Raw genomic sequence first — 19525 nt, 5'->3', positions numbered from 1 at the left:
TTCCTCCTGTCGACTCTGTCCTCCTCCTCCTCCTCCTCCTCCTCTTCCAGGACACCGGTGAGCCCGGCTGGTGGCGAGGAGAGATCAACGGGAAATCGGGCGTGTTCCCGGACAACTTCGTAGCCATGGTTACCGACGCCGACAAGGAGGTGAGCCAATCCGATGGCTTGCTACGGTGTTTCAAGCATGAGGGGGCGTGGCCTTTTTTTAATGATCATGATCAACGCTTTAAAAAAGGTAGGGTAATTATGTTGGAGTATCTCGATTAGGCCACGCCTCTCTTCAGCGCTCCCTCCAAAACCACGCCCCCAAAAAATCGGAGACTAGCTCGCTAGCTTTAGCGGTAGCTCTTCCTAGCCTTGTAGAAGACTCTCCTCATGCACAACGAGCACAGTGAGTGTGAACAGATGGGCTGATCACAGTCCTGTCTAAAACACATAAGACAGTAAGCCCCCCAACCGACCCTGCACAACCCAACCCATCACTTCGGACTTCAACCTATTCACCTTCCACCAGCCTACACTCGGTATTCTCCCTACCCAAACCCACAGGGTTTATTTAACTTTTAAGAATCTATTTATTCTCGTGGATGATTCCTAACTATTTATTGCTGAGGTATGTCTTGTTTGTGTGTGCCTGACCACAAATGAGTTCTTTGATCTGATGGCCGACCTGAGCTCTAACCCCGCCTCATCCATGGTGGTGTGGTTCTGCCCCCAGGACCACGCCGTGAGGCCGTCGATGACACCCCCATCATCATCATCATCATCGTCATCCAAGCAGGAGCCAGAGGAGGTGAGTCCCCGGCCCCCTCAACATGGTGTTCTGTTACTGCCTTGCTCAAGGGCACCCGGGCATGTTTAACCACCCCATGGGAGGGACTGGAGGGCAGGGTGACCCCAGGGTGACCCCAGGGTGACCCCAGGATGACCCCAGACCGCTCAGTCAGCCCTCTCCACTCACTGCCTACTGCTTTAATGAGTGCATCTCTCTCTCTCTGTCTGTCTGTCTGTCTGTCTGTCTGTCTGTCTGTCTGTCTGTCTGTCTGTCTGTCTGTCTGTCTGTCTGTCTGTCTGTCTGTCAGAAGCCGAAGAAGCCGCCACCCCCGTCTAAACACACTGGTGAGTCTTTTTTTGCTGGTCTAGCAACGCAACCATCAATTCTCTTTTCTTGTCACAATGCTCCTGTTGCTAAGCGACGGCACAAGGACAGTATTGATCAAACGCTTTTCTTGTGGCCCTGCAAAATGGCCTCTTGATTGCTTTCTATCTTTGGGGGCCCTCATGTGGCCTGTTCCATAAGGAAACCCAGCTTAAGATGTTATCTTTCATAACGTTAAATAAAGTTTCAATCTAAATCACTTCACACCGCAGAGAGGTGTGTGTGTGTGTGTGTGTGTGTGTGTGTGTGTGTGTGTGTGTGTGTGTGTGTGTGTGTGTGTGTGTGTGTGTGTGTGTGTGTGTGTGTGTGTGTGTGTGTGTGTGTGTGTGTGTGTGTGTGTGTGTGTCTTGCTCCGGTCACCTTAGAGCCACAGGTGACTAGAGTCAGACCAGGGGCCGGTTGCACCAACTGGGCGTAAGCCTGGTCGTAACTACGCCTGGTCGTAACTACGCCTGGTCGTAACTACGCCTGGTCGTAACTACGCCTGGTCGTAACTACGCCTGGTCGTAACTTGGCGTTCTAAGTCCAACCTAACCGTTGCACCAACTGGGCTTAGCGTTCTTTTCACTAAGACCAGGCGTAAATCCTACGCCTGGTCAGGGGCAGGCGTAGAGTAGAAATTCCAGGCTGTTTCTATAGCAATTAGATCCAATCCAATGCAACTGCTCAGTACGCTTCACTAAACTGCATTTATCAGTTGCGAATGTTGTTTTAACTATGTTTATATGTTTTATATAGGCCGACAAATTAAACAAATCTCTCCTACAGTCTCAAAACAACTCAATTTAGCTCCGTGTCATTTGATGATGTTCAATGCATTGCTTCTGTCAAAAAGAACCATTCCCGTCTAAATGCCTGCTCGTCGTAAACCAGACATTACAAATACATATTTTAATTATATTCATTTGCAGTGTTTTATTGTTAGGCATTAACACAATTGATGAATGACAATGAGTGAACGAATGAATTATTTATTTCGGTGTCCAACAGCATGTCAAGTAAAATAGTAAACAGCTGTTGTCACGAGGTATCCTAGCAACGCGGTGATATGCGCATTCCATGGAACATTCACATGGCCGCGCATGGCTAAGACCGGGCGTAGTTAGGACCAGGCGTAAGTCCCGTTGGTGCAACCGGCGTTAGTTCCATTCTAACGCCAGGTCGTAACTAAGACCTACTTAGCAGTTACGACCAGGCTTAGTTACGCCCAGTTGGTGCAACCGGCCCCTGGTGACTAGAGTCAGACCAGGTGACTAGAGTCAGACCAGGTGACTAGAGTCAGACCAGGTGACTAGAGTCAGACCAGGTGACTAGAGTCAGACCAGGTGACTAGAGCCAGACCAGGTGACTAGAGCCAGACCAGGTGACTAGAGCCAGACCAGGTGACTACAGTCAGCCATAATTGTCTCTGGCTTCGATCTGATCCTAAATCCCGCTTTTCAATGTTTGGCTCTTCAGCGCTCCGACCCGACATTCCCAACACCGACCGGAAACCGCAGTTTGCCCGGTCAGAAGACAGAGGTACGTCTCCCCCCCCAGCCCTCCCCTGTCTCACCCCTCCCCTGTCTCACCCTCCCCATGCCTGCTTTAAACATTGAGTTGAACCTCTGAATCTGCCGTTATACAATGTGTGCGGTCGCTTTGAGTCTCAGAGGAGAGCTGAGTGGGGTACGACTCATACTTAACGGGGGTTTCGAAGGGGCTGTTTTCAGGCGTATATTGACCCGGTTGTTGCATGAGTCATCCATTGCAAGTATTCCAAGCGTGTTTTCAGATCAATATCTAAATGATCACACGACATCCCGATCCTATCTGGGTCCAGAAGGCCAGGAGACATAGCGCCAGTGTTCAGCAGAACGTTCAGGCCGACCCCTGATGTCTGCCCTGAGTCCATCCCAGTAAAGTGAAAGACTCTCTGTCCGGGGGGGCACAACATTCGATGCAATCTTTCCTCGGAGGAAATTGATTCTGAGTTGGAAACACTCAAAACACATCGTTCATGTGTTCGTTTATCACACGCTTTTTAGATGCACATTAGATCTTAATCAGATGTGTTTTAGCCATTTCTTAGTGCTATTATTCGATATGCACTACATGGGTAGTAGTCATTTATTCCAAGTGTATGAGACGTTAATTTAAAACATTTAATGTAGCCTATTTGTTGTTTAGACAGCACAGTGGTTCTCTACATTTTTTGACCTATCTATTTTGTGTTTGAACAACAGCAACAGGAAGGAGGAAAACGGGGTATGAAACAACATTTGATATTTTGTTCTTGCTATCAGCCAATAAATGAAACCAATAAATTAATATAGGCTATTTATTTCAGGTAGCAAAACCAATGAAAGTTTATAATCCCCCCCCCCCCAAAAATGGAATCACGTTCCAAGCGCCCCCCTAGGTTGTCTATCAGTGTCTGTGCACACAGTAAAGCGTGTATGGTTACATGTCCGGTGTGCAGACCAGTCGGTATCACACTTTTTCATGCTCATAGTCACCCATCGAATCGTGTCACTAAAAAGCACATTACCGGCTTGGACTAGTAGGTGGAAGAAATGGCTGCCGGCGGCAACATGGAGGCTGACGAGCTGGTGCCGGAAGAAACACAACGTCAATCACACGGTGTAAAACATGCTAGCTGGAAGTCGCTACTCCACACAGCATCACGGCAAATTTACATGAGTGCCTTAAACGGCCCAGAGGAAAGAAGGTCAGCTCAGGTCACTCTCCCGGACCTCGACAGCCAACGCCGTGGCGAGGCTGAAGTGGAGGCGGAGCCGTTTCCACTTGAGCTGGCGCTCCACTCAGCGCAGAGGAGCCTGTGGTCAGCACACGACTGAGCCCTCCTTCAGATCCACAGAGCGAGGTGGTGACGAGGACCTGGAGGTGAAGGGCCTCTGCCTGAAGACGTCCTGTTCTCCGAGGATCCGACCCGAGGGAACCTGGCCTGTGCTATGGCTCAGGCCTTCAGAACGCCTTCTTTGAGTTTGTTTTATTGTTCTGTTTATTTAATTCAGGTGTACTGTTGTGAAAATCGGTTTGAATGGCAGAAATGCCTTTATTTTGAAAAAGAAAGTCTATATATTTATTTAATTTGGGAAAATATTGTTATTTTGCAACATTACTGTACACATTTCTTAGTTTTTGTAAATTTTTAGCAAAAGTTTATTTGAATGTTGGAGTTGAGAAATAAACATTTCCAAATCATCCTTAATCTGTGTATTGTCCTTGAATAACCAAGAAGTTTGACTCATTTGTTTATTATATAGCAGGGTTACTGTAACCATCGCTAACCACAATAGGCCTTTTTGACGTGTGTGTGTGTGTGTGTGTGTGTGTGTGTGTGTGTGTGTGTGTGTGTGTGTGTGTGTGTGTGTGTGTGTGTGTGTGTGTGTGTGTTCTCCAGTGGACCTCAAGCCCTCCAAGCCCGCCGCCCCCCTGGTCTCCAAGAAGCCCCTCCCCCTGCCGCTGAAGCACCGTCTGAGCGGGGCGCCCCCCAAGAGACCGGACAAACCCCTGACCTCCATGACCTCCAGCCCCGCGCTGACCCCCAGCACCGCCGTGACCCCTGGAACCCCTCCCCCCACCGTCACCAAGTGAGACCCCCACTACAGGAAGACATGGACCTCAAACCATTGACCCCCGCCAGAGCCCTGCTTGGGAACAGTGCTCAGGTTAGGGGTGGTTAGTTAGTAGGGTACAGGTGGTTAGTTAGTAGGGTACAGGTGGTTAGTTAGTAGGGTACAGGTGGTTAGTTAGTAGGTTACAGGTGGTTAATAAGTAGGTTACAGGTGGTTAGTTAGTAGGGTAGTGGTGGTTAATTAGTAGGGTACAGGTGGTTAGATAGTAGGGTAGAGGTGGTTAGTTAGTAGGGTACAGGTGGTTAGTTAGTAGGGTACAGGTGGTTAGTTAGTAGGGTACAGGTGGTTAATAAGTAGGTTACAGGTGGATAGTGAGTAGGGTACAGGTGGTTAGTTAGTAGGGTACAGGTGGTTAGTTAGTAGGGTACAGGTGGTTAGTTAGCAGGGTACAGGTGGTTAGTTAGTAGGGTACAGGTGGTTAATAAGTAGGTTACAGGTGGTTAGTTAGTAGGGTACAGGTGGTTAATAAGTAGGTTACAGGTGGTTAGTTAGTAGGGTACAGGTGGTTATTTAGTAGGGTACAGGTGGTTAGTTAGTAGGGTACAGGTGGTTAGTTAGTAGGGTACAGGTGGTTAGTTAGTAGGGTACAGGTGGTTAATAAGTAGGTTACAGGTGGTTAATAAGTAGGTTACAGGTGGATAGTGAGCAGGGTACAGGTGGTTAGTTAGTAGGTTACAGGTGGATAGTGAGCAGGGTACAGGTGGTTAGTTAGTAGGGTACAGGTGGTTAGTTAGTAGGGTACAGGTGGTTAGTTAGTAGGGTACAGGTGGTTAGTTAGTAGGGTACAGGTGGTTAGTGAGTAGGGTACAGATGGTTAGTGAGTAGGGTACAGGTGGTTAGTGAGTAGGGTACAGGTGGTTTGTTAGTAGGGTACAGGTGGTTAGTGAGTAGATCACAGGTGGTTTGTTAGTAGGGTACAGGTGGTTAGTGAGTAGGTTAAAGGTGGTTAGTAAGCAGGTTATGGATGGTTAGGTATGGTACCAAGTAGGGCTGTAACGATACACAAACTCACGATTCGGTTTGTATCACGATTTTTGACCCACGGTTCGATACATCCCACGATTTTTTGAAATTTAAAAAGCATTTTATTTAAACAACACTTGTATACCAATTAACTTAATGTAACATTTAATAACAAATAATTTGGAACACTGAACAGATTTGAACAGAAAGAATACTATTAAAGTATAGCTAAATGAATAAGACATAACGTGTGGGAGGATGCTTTTTTCAACTGTTTGGTTGGTTTAGTCAAATATCCTTATTAGCACTTCTTATTAGGCTATGTAGCTTAAATAATGACATAATCAGGCCGTATAGAATGCAACATGTTTAATAGCCTAACTTTCAATAGATGGAGAAAAACCTGAAGGTCATGAACGTCGCAATAACGAGGCGTTACGAGTAGCATATGTGTGTGCGCCAGAATGGCAATGTGCGTATGCGTGTGTGAGTGACGTCAGCGAGTGAGTGGACGAGCGAGGAGAGCGAGCGGTAGCGCGTGTGTCTAGTGAAGAAGCGAACGAGTCCGGTAGAATAAAGTACCCATCCTGTCAATAATCGGTGGCCGCTTCATTCCGACCTATAAGCAGACAAACTGCCAGTCAAATCACACAAAACACTAGAGACAGGATCACACAGGCCCCCTCTGGATAAATGTCGTTCATATCGCATATGAGCACTTCGACGGCTGTGGAGAAATGCGATCCTCCGTAGCCACGGAGGATTGCAGTCATACTTACGGCATCGATAGGAGGGGGCGCTGTCAGCAGACTATTATTTAGACAAATTATTAGCAAATTTCAATCGGACAATTTGACCGCAGAGTTAGAAAGGGCGTATTGCAGTTCTGCCTTCTCACACCGCGAGACAGGATCGTGGCTTTGAGTATCGCGATTTTCGGTTTGATACGCGTATCGTTACAGCCCTAGTACCAAGGCCTCTTCTCTTCTGCAGACACAATGGAGAGGTGGGTTCCCTGAGGCCCAAGTCGGACCTGGAGCCTCTGGTCTTCCCCAAGCCCAGGACCACCTCTGGAGACTGGGCTGAGAAGAGTCCCGAGAGCGGTAAGGAGAGGAGACATCTAGCATCACAGACTAGAGCTAGCATCTAGCATCAGAGACTAGAGCTAACATCACAGACTAGAGCTAACATCTAGCATCACAGACTAGAGCTAGCATCATAGACTAGAGCTAGCATCTAGCATCAGAGACTAGAGCTAACATCACAGACTAGAGCTAACATCTAGCATCACAGACTAGAGCTAGCATCTAGCATCAGAGACTAGAGCTAACATCACAGACTAGAGCTAACATCTAGCATCAGAGACTAGTGCTAGCATCACAGACTAGAGCTAACATCTAGCATCAGAGACTAGAGCTAGCATCACAGACTAGAGCTAGCATCACAGACTAGAGCTAACATCTAGCATCATAGACTAGAGCTAGCATCACAGACTAGAGCTAGCATCTAGCATCACAGACTAGAGCTAGCGTCTAGCATCACAGAGTAGAGCCAACATCACATACTAGAGCTAACATCTAGCATCACAGACTAGAGCTAGCATCACAGACTAGAGCTGGCATCTAGCATCACAGACTAGAGCTAACATCACAGACTAGAGCTAACATCTAGCATCAGAGACTAGTGCTAGCATCACAGACTAGAGCTAACATCTAGCATCAGAGACTAGAGCTAGCATCACAGACTAGAGCTAGCATCACAGACTAGAGCTAACATCTAGCATCATAGACTAGAGCTAGCATCACAGACTAGAGCTAGCATCTAGCATCACAGACTAGAGCTAGCGTCTAGCATCACAGAGTAGAGCCAACATCACATACTAGAGCTAACATCTAGCATCACAGACTAGAGCTAGCATCACAGACTAGAGCTGGCATCTAGCATCACATACTGTACAGAATGTAGAGATAACCTCTAACATCACATACCTTCTACAAACTGGAGGTGAGCTCTAACATCACATGCTCCCCGCAGAGGGACAGATTTACTTGGTGCTCTGCTGATTGTAATGGGTTTTCTGGAGGCCATTCGATTTCTCAGAACTTGCATAAACATCACTGATTGATGCCTGGTTGCGCTCCTCAGAAACTCTGCTCGGGTTGAAGAGTGGGTTTATTCTCGGCCAATGGCATGCTCTGAATGTTGTTTGGCCCCGGGGTAACGGCGTCAGCTGGCCCCGGCCGTGCCTCCCTGCGTCTCCTCATTACCCCACGGCCTCTTATCTGCTCCTCATCTGCACTCCCGGAACAGGCCAGCGTCTCTCCGGGCCCCCCACTGAGGACGTCATGTGACGTCCTCATTGGGGGGGGGGGTCTCAGCAGGAGGGATGGTAGCCCCCCCCCCCCCCCCCACTGCCTGACTCGCTCAGATCCCCACAGCAGGGGGTTAGGGTGAAGGAAGGGACGGAGGACTGGGTTCGCAGGTCCCAGTGCAGCATAACCATGCATGTAATCACGCATGATTACATCGTGAATGTAATGCCATGATTAGATCACAGTTAAACTGGATCTGTGTTCAACCGGCCTCTGGCTAGTTTGCTGCTAGCCTCCAACTTGCCTCCAGTTAGAGTCCAACTAGCCTCCAGCTAGCCTCCAACTAGCCTCCAGCTAGCCTCCAGCTAGCCTCCAACTAGCCTCCAGAGAGCCTCCTACTAGCCTCCAACTAGCCTCCAGTTAGACTCGAACTAGCCTCCAGCTAGCCTCCAGAGAGCCTCAAGCCAGCCTCCAGCTAGCCTCCAACTAGCCTCCAGCTAGCCTCCAGCTAGCCTCCAACTAGCCTCCAGAGAGCCTCCTACTAGCCTCCAACTAGCCTCCAGTTAGACTCGAACTAGCCTCCAGCTAGCCTCCAGAGAGCCTCAAGCCAGCCTCCAGCTAGCCTCCAACTAGCCTCCAGAGAGCCTCCAGCTAGCCTCCAACTAGCCTCCAACTAGCCTCCAGCTAGACTCCAGCTAGCCTCCAACTAGCCTCCCACTAGCCTCCAGCTAGTTTCAGAGAGAGATGGAGGTAGAGAATCAGTTGGAGGTTTAGAGAGAGAGAGAGAGAGAGGGTTGGAATGGACGATGGAATCATTCGTCTTCGCCTTCCCATCGTCTTATAAGTATTCTGTCTCTTACTCTCTCTCAATCCGTCTCTCCCCATCTCCCTCCCTCCCTCCCTCATTCCTCCCCCCCCCCTCTCTCCAGACCTGATGAGTTTTGATGCTCTCTCGGCCTCTTCAGAGAAGCTCTCTCACCTCACAGCCAACAGGCCCAAGATGCCCGGTCGCAGGCTCCCAGGGCACGCTGGAGGACAGGTGCGCGCACACACACACACACACACACACACACACACACACACACACACACACACACACACACACACACACACACACACACACACACACACACACACACACACACACACACACACACACACACACACACACACAACTGCACTCAGTCACACAGACAACTACAATCACTCACTCACTCATACACAACCTCACTCTCTCTCTCTCGCTCTCACGCGAGTTAATTGCTTGTATGCTACATTTAAATTAGGAAATTCAGTAAGAACAAAGACACAATGTAGGGTCCAACACCGTTCTGCAACCGCCAAGGGACCCATACAGGGCAAGCATTCACCGATAGTTCAAACCAATCAATTCAACTCGCACTCAATTAAAACATAACTGTGTTAAAACGCTGATTAGAAAGTCCCTTGGCAGTTTGAGTCCAGCTTGTTTTTATCTCCAAAAAGCTCAGAATGTCTTCAGTTTGACCACTCCTGCCCATGCACCTGTTAACCAACACTAGCAGATACCTTTACTCCAGTATTGGTATTGATTTATTTAAGGTGGTTAGTTAGTAGCTTACAGGTGATTAGTTAGTAGGGTACGGGTGGTTAGTTGGTAGGGTACGGGTGGTTAGTTGGTAGGGTACAGGTGGTTAGTTAGTAGGGTACAGGTGGTTAGTTAGTAGGGTACAGGTGGTTAGTTAGTAGGGTACAGGTGGTTAGTTAGTAGGGTACAGGTGGTTAGTCACGGTACAGGTCTCTTCCCTCTGGCTGAAGGGGCCGTCGGTTCTTCCGTGGGATCAATGAAAGAGTCAACAAGGTTATGGTTATGCCTATATCCGGGATCAATAAAACGTGCGACACGTTTATGGTTATTCCTCCAGCTGAGATCAATGAATCACGAGAAACGTGGCGCTTCACGCCAAATTTGTACCGGGTGCCAAATTTGTACCGGGTGCCAAATTTGTACCGGGCACGTCATCAGCTGTCCGTTGCCTGGCAACGGACAGCTGATTACGTAAGGGTTGTCCGTTGCCGGGCAGGTTTGAAAAAACATTCGCGCTCATGTTGCCAAAGACGAAATAACATTATACAGAAAACGGCTCGGTAGATAACACTTGTTTTTACTCTATATTTGTATTGTATTTAATTGTTTAATCAAATTTAGCTAGTAAACTGAGTGTTTAAAGCAGGTCAAGGACGAAATAGCACAATACAGATAACGGATCGCTAGATAGAAGGTTCACGAATGTTCGTGAACCTTTCACGTCATTCACCGCGATCGTCCGTTGCCAGGCAGGTTTGGAATGGATTACGTATGGATCACGTGCCCAGTACAAATTTGGCACCCGGTACAAATTTGGCGTGACAGCGCCATGTAGCTCACGTGGTCACCGGGAGGTTGCCAGTTCGATCCCCGGCTCCTCCTAGCTGGGTGTGGAGGTGTCCCTGAGCAAGACGCCTCACCCTGACTGCTCCCGACGAGCCGGCTGTCGCCCTGCGTGGCCGACTCTGCCGTCGGCGTGTGGTTGAATGGTGGTCAGTCACTTTGGATAGGGCATCAGCAAAATCCCCTAAATGTAAAATGTAGATGTTATGGTTCCTCCTATTGCAGAGATCATTGAAACGGTCCCCGTGTTTACAGTTAAGTGAAGCCTTCCTCTACTGAGGTCGGTTCGAAGGAAGAAGGAAAGGCCTTAATTATCCTGACGGAACATAATTACGGGCGGCCTGAGGACAAAAGGTTTGGAGGCGCGTGATCGGCTTGCTAGCTGCCATCAGACAATAAGGTGTGTGTGTGTGTGTGTGTGTGTGTGTGTGTGTGTGTGTGTGTGTGTGTGTGTGTGTGTGTGTGTGTGTGTGTGTGTGTGTGTGTGTGTGTGTGTGTGTGTGTGTGTGTGTGTGTGTGTGTGTGTGTGTGTTCTCAGGCCAATAAGGAGGTGGAGGAGGAGCAGGAGGAGACCAAGCCGAAACTATCAGACACCAAGAAGGTACAGACGCATCCTCTCCTCCCAGATGCCTCCTCTTCTCCTCTCCTCCCAGATGCCTCCTCCATCCTCTTCTCCTCTCCTCCATGATGCCTCCCCTCTCCTCTTCTCCTCTCCTCCATGATGCCTCCTCTCTCCTCCTCTCCTCGTAGATGCCTACTCTGCTCCTTCCTTGCCTCACTTTTAATATTAACGGCTAACTTTGTGCTATTTATTTTGTTTTGTTTTTAAACTGCTCCGGCAATTTAGATTTTTATGATCCTTGACAATGAGCTCACTCTCTCTCGCTCTCGCTCTCTCTCTCGCTCTCTCTCTCTCTCTCTCTCTCGCTCTCGCTCTCGCTCTCGCTCGCTCTCTCTCTCTCTTGCTCTCTCTCTCTCTCTCGCTCTGTCTCCGTCTCTGTCTCTCTCTCTCTCCTCCACACAGCTTTCTATGAGCTCCATCGCCGGCCCCCCAGCAGGGTTCCTGAAGCCCAGCCCGGCCACTACAGAGTCCAGGGAGGGGGGGGGGTCTGCGCCCTGGGCCGATGCCCCCTCCCTGGCCTCCCCCAGGCGTGAGGCCCCCCCCAGGGGCCGGCTGGAAGCTGAGGACCTGGGCTCCCAGATGGAGGAAATGAGGAACCAGATGAGGGACCTGCTGATGTCCGTGGACCTCATCAAGAACCAGCAGACGTAAGGAGAACCGGCCCGGAAGGTCTAGAGTGACTAGAAGGTCTAGAGTGAAGGTCTAGAATGGCTAGAATGGCTAGAAGGTCTAGAGGGACTAGAGTGACTAGAAGGTCTAGAGTGAAGGTCTAGAGGGACTAGAAGGTCTAGAGTGAAGGTCTAGAATGACTAGAAGGTCTAGAGGGACTAGAAGGTCTAGAGTGAAGGTCTAGAATGACTAGAAGGTCTAGAGTGAAGGTCTAGAGGGACTAGAAGGTCTAGAGTGAAGGTCTAGAATGACTAGAAGGTCTAGAGTGAAGGTCTAGAGGGACTAGAAGGTCTAGAGTGAAGGTCTAGAATGACTAGAAGGTCTAGAGTGAAGGTCTAGAGGGACTAGAAGGTCTAGAGTGAAGGTCTAGAATGACTAGAAGGTCTAGAGTGAAGGTCTAGAGGGATTAGAAGGTCTAGAGTGAAGGTCTAGAATGACTAGAAGGTCTAGAGGGACTAGAAGGTCTAGAGTGAAGGTCTAGAATGACTAAAAGGTCTAGAGTGAAGGTCTAGAGGGACTAGAAGGTCTAGAGTGAAGGTCTAGAATGACTAGAAGGTCTAGAGTGAAGGTCTAGAGGGACTAGAAGGTCTAGAGTGAAGGTCTAGAATGACTAGAAGGTCTAGAGTGAAGGTCTAGAGGGACTAGAAGGTCTAGAGTGAAGGTCTAGAGGGACTAGAAGGTCTAGAGTGAAGGTCTAGAGGGACTAGAAGGTCTAGAGTGAAGGTCTAGAATGACTAGAAGGTCTAGAGTGAAGGTCTAGAATGGCTAGAAGGTCTAGAGGGACTAGAGTGACTAGAAGGTCTAGAGTGAAGGTCTAGAGGGACTAGAAGGTCTAGAGTGAAGGTCCAGAGTGAAGGTCTAGAGGGACTGGAAGGTCTAGAGTGAAAGTCTAGAGTGAAGGTCTAGAATGACTACAAGGTCCAGAGTGAAGGTCCAGAGTGAAGGTCTAGAATGACTACAAGGTCCAGAGTGAAGGTCCAGAGTGAAGGTCCAGAGTGGAGGTCTAGAATGACTAGAAGGTCTAGAGTGAAGGTCCAGAGTGAAGGTCTAGAGGGACTGGAAGGTCCAGAGTGAAGGTCCAGAGTGAAGGTCTAGAATGACTAGAAGGTCCAGAGTGAAGGTCCAGAGTGAAGGTCCAAAGTGAAGGTCTACATGCTACATGTTAAGAAAATCTTTCCTTGCATGATGTTTTGAACTAGGTGTGTGTGTGTGTGTGTGTGTGTGTGTGTAGGAAGGAGATGGCGTTGCTCCGAGCTGAGCTCGACGAGGAGAGGTTGAAGAGGCTGACACTGCAGGTAACGAACATCGCCATCCCAATTGTGACAAACATCTCCATCGCAGTGGTCACAAACATCTATGTGCAATAGTAACAAACATCTCCATCACCATGGTAACAAAACCTCCGTCACCATGGTAACAATGATCTCCATGGTAACAAACTCCTAGACGCTAGCATCATGTAACTAGATAAACGCTAGAGAGGCAGTATGCTAGCTGTAGGGCTTGTGCTAGCTTAATGTAGCATGAGCTACCTTAATGTAGCAGGAGCTAGCTAAACACGCTGAAGTTGCCTAAATGCATAGTGCGCTAGTGTTATTTATAATTAGAAATATAATGGCTGAATTGTCTGTCTGTCTGTCTGTCTCAGATGGAAATAGAGAAGCTAAAGCGGGCGGTCCAGTTGACGTGAAGTCAGCCTCCAATCAGCATCCAGCTTCCAGGTCACCTGCTAGCCTTTTAACCAATCAAGGAGGAGGAGGGCGGTGACCAACCCGCGGGAGGCCCTCTGTGATTGGTGTTTCTATATAAATATGAATTATTCTCCCACATCTGTAACAATTACCTTTTGCACATATAGTTGTTTTTTCTAACTAGAGCTTCAAGATGTATTTCCTCTTTCTGCCATTCCTAAAAGAGATGCTCGGCCCGTAACCATGGGAACGCTCCGGGTGTGAGGCAGGGGGCGGAGTCTCCATACTACTGACAGATTCGCTCATTTGTTTTGGGGGTGCATTTTTATAAAAAATGAAATGAGATGTCGTTAGCCTCTAAGATAATCACACGACACGACTCCAGCGGGGGGGGGGGGGGGCCTCGCCGGCCTAGCGCCTCTACTGCTGCTAGCCTGTCTGATGCAATGAGCATGGCTAGCTTGGCTAGCATGGTTAGCCTGTCTGACACACTTAGCTTGGCTAATACGGCCAGCTTGGCTAACACGCCTAGCTTGGCTAATACGGCCAGCTTGGCTAACACGGCTAGCTTGGTTAACACGGCTAGCTTGGCTAACACGGCCTGCTTGGCTAACACTTCTGGCCTGGCTAAAACTGCTAGCTTGGCTAACACTACTAGCCCAGTTGCGACGCTACGGTGGGCAACAATACGATTGGGTGTCTTGTTTTTTGTATTGTCTGTGTTTTCTACCAACACTACTGTGCCTGTTGTAAAGAATCCACATCACGTGTATTGGGAGTTTAGATTCAAGTATCTTCATGTCTTCTGGAAGTCCTATATAAAGCTATATAAATGTATATCTATATTTTTAAAGAGTCTTCTGACATTCCTACTCCAAGTTTGGACCATCTTCTTCTTTGTTTTTATTGAGTTGTTTTGGGGCGTGCGCCGATTTGAACCATTCCTCCGAGACCCAGCTGAGACTAAGTGACCGAGACATCTCTCAGTCGCCTCTAAAGCAGGGCTAGTCCTTCATCCCCTCATCTCCTCCTCCTCCTCATCACTCCTTCCTCAGTGGGTTCCCTCTCATGTACACCCCCCCCCCTCCCCCTCCATCTCCAGTCCCCGCCGTCTGAATAAACGGTGCGTTGTGGTGCTCTGTGAAGCATCAGATGAGATGTCTCCCCCTCCTCCTCATATCCACCTGTTTGAGTGGACGCCTTCAGCTCCCTTCTGTCTCATCTTCCTCTGCACACCTTTGAACTCAGACCCTCCCATCGGCGGCTGTATTATCCTCATTCCTGTTATTGCATGAGCAGATGGTTTCAACAATAAATGACATCTTTATTTAATGTCACGGCTTGGTCTCTCGTGTGTGTGTGTGTGTGTGTGGGTGTGGGGGGGGGGGCTACTTGAAGCATTTAATAATGGAAGAGCAAGCTAGAGACTGAGACACGGAGAGACGGAGTGAGACACAGACCGAGGTAGACACTCAGACTCACTTAATCGTTCATAGAGTTCAGCCTGATTATGTCTTCATCGGTTGTTATCGTCCTCACTCCTAAATGAATACATGACTCCTCATTCACGCCTAGCTCGGTATTAACTTAAATAGGTTATATTCATAATGTCCCACTTGGGATCAGTATACAGTTCTTTCATATATTGGTGAACATACCTTTACCTGGCCGACCGTACTCTCTCCCTTTCTCTCAGCTCCCAGACACTAATGACGGTATCTCTCTCTGTCTCTGTCCCTCTCCTCCCCATATCTCTCTCTCTCTCTCTCTCTCTCTCTCTCTCTCTCTCTCTCTCTCTCTCTCTCTCTCTCTCTCCTCCCCTTCTCTCTCTGTCCCTCTTTCTCTGTCTCTGACTCTGTCCCTCTCCTCCCCTTCTCTCTCTGTCTCTCCCTCTCTCTGTCCCTCTCCTCCCCTTATTTCTCTCCTCCCTCTCTGTCTCTCTCCCTCTCTCTCTGTCTCTGTCTCTGACTCTGTCCCTCTCCTCTCCTCTCTCTCTCTCTCTCTCTGTCTCTCTCTCTCTTTCTTTGTCTCTGTCTCTCTCCCTCTCCTCTCCTCTCTCTGTCTCTCTCCCTCTCCTCCCCCCCTCCCTCCCTGCCGTCAGGACCACCTGCTGTGTTGCCTCTATTTCATGCTACATTAGGTGTGTGAGTGTCTGTGGAGGGCATGTGCACATGCATGTGACATGGAGGTTGCAACAGTTGTCCTTAACAACCATCTTCAGGTCCGAACTATTAAGTTCATCAGAATGTAGCGATGTACTGTTTTGTGGGAGAGAGACGGAGAGGTCTCGCCATCTCCCCGCTCTGACGCTATTTTATCCCAACTACGATTCCCAATGAATAAACAAACAGGCTTCTGTGTTTATGTGAGCATGTGTTAATATAAAACACCTCTGCACTCACACACACACACTCACACTCGGCTCTGGGTGGTGAGATAATTAAAATGCTGAATCAACGGTTAATTATTCTATTCGTATCTCCCAGCAAGTCGTTTAAATTCCACGCCAGCTTCGGTGAGCGTGAACACGACTATCCACGGACTAACCCAGACTACTAAACCCAGTGACCAGACTACTAACCCCAGAGGCTTACCCATATATCCCCAGAGACCAGACTGCTAACCCAAGCATACTAACCCAGACTACTAACCCCAGACTACTCCAGACCCCTACCAATCCCTCTTTTAATGTGATGGGCGTGATTATGCTGACTGTATGTCTCGGTCCAACTCTCCCCGTGCGAGAACCTGATTGGCTGATCTGCATTTGACTCCCTGTCTCTTGCGGGCCGATTTACATCTGCCTGCTCATATTCAGTTGTAAAAAGAAACTTCAAGCTTCAAGTAGAAAGACGGGTCATCAGCCAGTAGAAGTGGGCACCGCCTCCTGAGCGCGGCAATCCTGCGCTCCAGTCGCGCGCAGCGCCGCTCTCCAATCGCGCGCAGCGCACGGAACGCATCCTGCTCGCCAGGAAGACCTCCGTCTCTGTTTGCGTGTTCACGTGTTTCTTCTCACCGGGAGGACATTTCCTTCGTCTTCTAGAGACTCTCCACCCAGCACGAGGTCCGCTGAACAGACCCGATGAGAGGAGATCTTCGCTGAGAAGGCGAGTAACACACACTGTGTTGGGAACCACCGGGGGACCTTTAAACCCTGTGTTTGGGACTACTGGAGGACTGTTATGTGTTCTGCCGTTTGACCCCTCCGTGCTGGTGAGTGCCTGCCTCGTAACCATCCCGTCATAACCCTGAGAGATCCGTGGATTGAACCCAGAGTCGTTCCCTCTTGTTGGTCTTCCGCAGGTGATCATTAAACCCGCTGATGGGGATGAGCGATACCTGCGCTCTGACGAACTGCGGTTTGACTTTTAGATTGATGATAATAATTGGGTTCGATTCCTTTTGTTGGATTGTTTTGTCTGCCTGTGGCCATGCGTGCGTCTTGTTTGATGCGGCGTCTAATCAAATCATTGGTAAGGGCTGCAGTGAAACAGTTTGAAGCCAAAACAGATGTTGATTAAAATAAATACATGAACGAACTTTCCGCTGATTCAAAAGCATAAGCTCGTAGGAGGTCGTTGAACTCACATCACGGAGACGCGGCATTTTCAGAGAGCCTACGACGGAATGGTGATGTGATCAGAATAAGGTTTAGGAAGTTGAAAGGTCACAATCTATTATATGCATGCATATATAACTATCTGCTTGCATATATATACATGGTGATCGACCAGCTAATCTCATAACGGACCCGAGGAGACTCTGTGCTGTAGGTCACACCGGGCTTACTGACGACACTCAGATGGATTGAATAACATGAAACTGTTGTTGCACCCGCCGACACCAGGTTCATTCAAATCCGCGTCTCAAAGTTAAACTCAGGTTAGGATGGGTAGACGACAGCTCCTCTCCTCCTCCACTCCCCTCTCCTCCTCTCCTCTCCCCTCTCCTCCTCTCCTCTCCCCTCTCCTCCTCTCCTCTCCTCCTCCACTCCCCTCTCCTCCTCTCCTCTATCCTCTCCTCCTCTCCCCTCTCCTCCTCTCCTCTATCCTCTCCTCCTCTCCCCTCTCCCCTTCTCCTCTCCCCTCTCCTCCTCTCCTCCTCTCCCCTCTCCTCCTCTACTCTCCTCTCCCCTCTCCCCTCTCCTCTCCCCTCTCCTCCTCCTCTCCTCCTCCCCTCTCCTCCTCTCCCCTCCCCCCTCATTGGCTGAGTGGCATCATGTGTGTTGAGTCTCAACCACCACTTATCCTGATGAGTTTCCTGAAGAGTTTGAAGCACTTTGAAGGCTTTGGGTGTTTTCATTAACTGTCATTTATTCCGTCAATTTAAGCCAATCCCGGCGTGCGTGGGAAGAGGTTTTCGGTAGCGGGAGCCACCAACTCAAACCCAAAGTTTAGATTAGAGAGCCTAATGAGTGACGTTAGCTCATGTTCTCAGGGAACCAATCCTTCAATTTTCCGGTTGCGCACAACAGACGCTGCATTGTGTTACGACAACCGTGTGTGTGTGTTTTTTTTTTCTCAAAAAGAGGTTGTGTTTTAAATTTTAGGTACTATGTTTCGTTTGTTCTAAAAAATTTAGGAATAGATTTACAGCATCAATAAATATTAAATCTTACTCATGACAGTCTTTCTCTCTCTCTCTCCTCCCTAACTCTCTCTCTCCTCCCCCTCCATCTTTCTCTCCTCCCTCTGTCTCCTTTTTCTCTCTCTCTCTCTCTCTCTCTCTCTCTCTCTCTCTCTCTCTCTCTCTCTCTCTCTCTCTCTCTCTCTCTCTCTCTCTCTCTCTCTCCCCCTCTCTCTCTCTCTCCCCCTCTCTCTCTCTCTCTGTAAGCCAGGATTAACTCCACCTGACTGCAACAGGATTACTGCTGTTTGATTGTTCGCATGATGTCATCCGCACTATCTGATCTCCTTGTCTGGGTGGGATGAGGAACATATGAGTTACATTAGCTCTGGCCTGGTTCGTTACGAGGAGCCCAGGGTTAGGTCAGGGCTAGGCCCCGATAACCCCCTACCCAAAATGGCTGAACCGCATGGTTTAGCCAATCGCATCAGAGCCTACACACCATAGCTTGGTCGTGTGTGCAAGGCGTGCGGGTATGAATATGAATATGTATTGGCCCTCTAAGCTGCTAGCCCCCACATGGCCAGCCCTGGTGCTGCTCTAACTGCCCTATTTATCCTGGAGCGGCTCCAGCCGTGAGGAGGAACCTGAATGGGACCACACGGGGAGCTTTGTGGAGGATCAGCGTGGGCCCCGTGTCATCTGGAGCCTGCGCCTGCCTCCTGTCAACCCCGGCGCGCATCGCGTCCTCTGGGACGCGCAGCGAGCGCACGCACGCACGCACGCACGCACACACACGCGCGCGCACCCACGCGAGTACGTACGTACGCACGCACACACACACACGCGCACCCACGCGAGTACGTACGTACGCACGCACACACGCACACACACACACGTGCGCACCCACGCGAGTACGTACGTACGTACGTACGCACGCACACACACACACGCGCACCCACACGAGTATGTACGCACGCACGCACACACACACACACGATTACGTACACACACACACACGATTACGTACACACACACACACACGCATGCACGCACGCACGCACGCATGTTTATGTACACACTTGCGTACGAGGCACGCAGACGCTGGTGTACGATCAGGAGCTGGCTGCCGTGCCGACCCCAGCCCGAGGACATACCGGCGGAAGCGCGCCAATACTCGTGCAAACACGCGGTAGCAAACACACACCCGCCATGCGCTGGACACACGCCCCCACGAGCGCACACACCGGCCTGCACACCCCGCCGCAGGGCCCTGTGTCCGCGCTCGTGTGCGCCGCCACGCAGGCGGGGGGATCAACGCAGCGCCCTCGGCCAGAGCCGCGTCCGTCCTCCGCCAGTGGAACCGCCGCGCTGAACCGACCGCTTGTCTCCGTCGGCTCCTCAGCCTCCAGGGGCTGTCAGGTGACCGCGTCATGTGACCTCTCCACCCTCCCTCCCTCCCTCCCTCCCTCCCTCCCCCCCAGCAGGAG

At 49.7% G+C, this 19525-nt stretch overlaps 1 protein-coding gene across 3 annotated transcripts in view; it reads left to right on the top strand.

The window, feature by feature from the left end:
* Positions 1-14806, top strand: part of cd2ap (CD2-associated protein) — a 35996-nt gene extending 21190 nt beyond the window's left edge. For 2 of the 3 annotated variants that reach the window (XM_030345133.1, XM_030345135.1), the window contains 11 exons: positions 51-149; positions 721-795; positions 1085-1121; positions 2620-2682; positions 4568-4757; positions 6759-6868; positions 9007-9116; positions 11026-11088; positions 11512-11756; positions 13010-13073; positions 13427-14806. In XM_030345133.1, coding sequence (XP_030200993.1) covers positions 51-149; positions 721-795; positions 1085-1121; positions 2620-2682; positions 4568-4757; positions 6759-6868; positions 9007-9116; positions 11026-11088; positions 11512-11756; positions 13010-13073; positions 13427-13468 — 1098 coding nt within the window. In that variant the 3' untranslated portion in view covers positions 13469-14806. The remainder of the gene's footprint in view (positions 1-50; positions 150-720; positions 796-1084; positions 1122-2619; positions 2683-4567; positions 4758-6758; positions 6869-9006; positions 9117-11025; positions 11089-11511; positions 11757-13009; positions 13074-13426) is intronic. The other variant, XM_030345134.1, reaches the window with a different exon arrangement.
* Positions 14807-19525: the final 4719 nt, after the last annotated feature.

Source organism: Gadus morhua, chromosome 21 (assembly GCF_902167405.1).
Source record: "Gadus morhua chromosome 21, gadMor3.0, whole genome shotgun sequence".
Classification (NCBI taxonomy): Eukaryota; Metazoa; Chordata; class Actinopteri; order Gadiformes; family Gadidae; genus Gadus; species Gadus morhua.
Note: the sequence above shows the minus strand (reverse complement) of the source record. Positions and strands in the feature narration are given on the sequence as shown.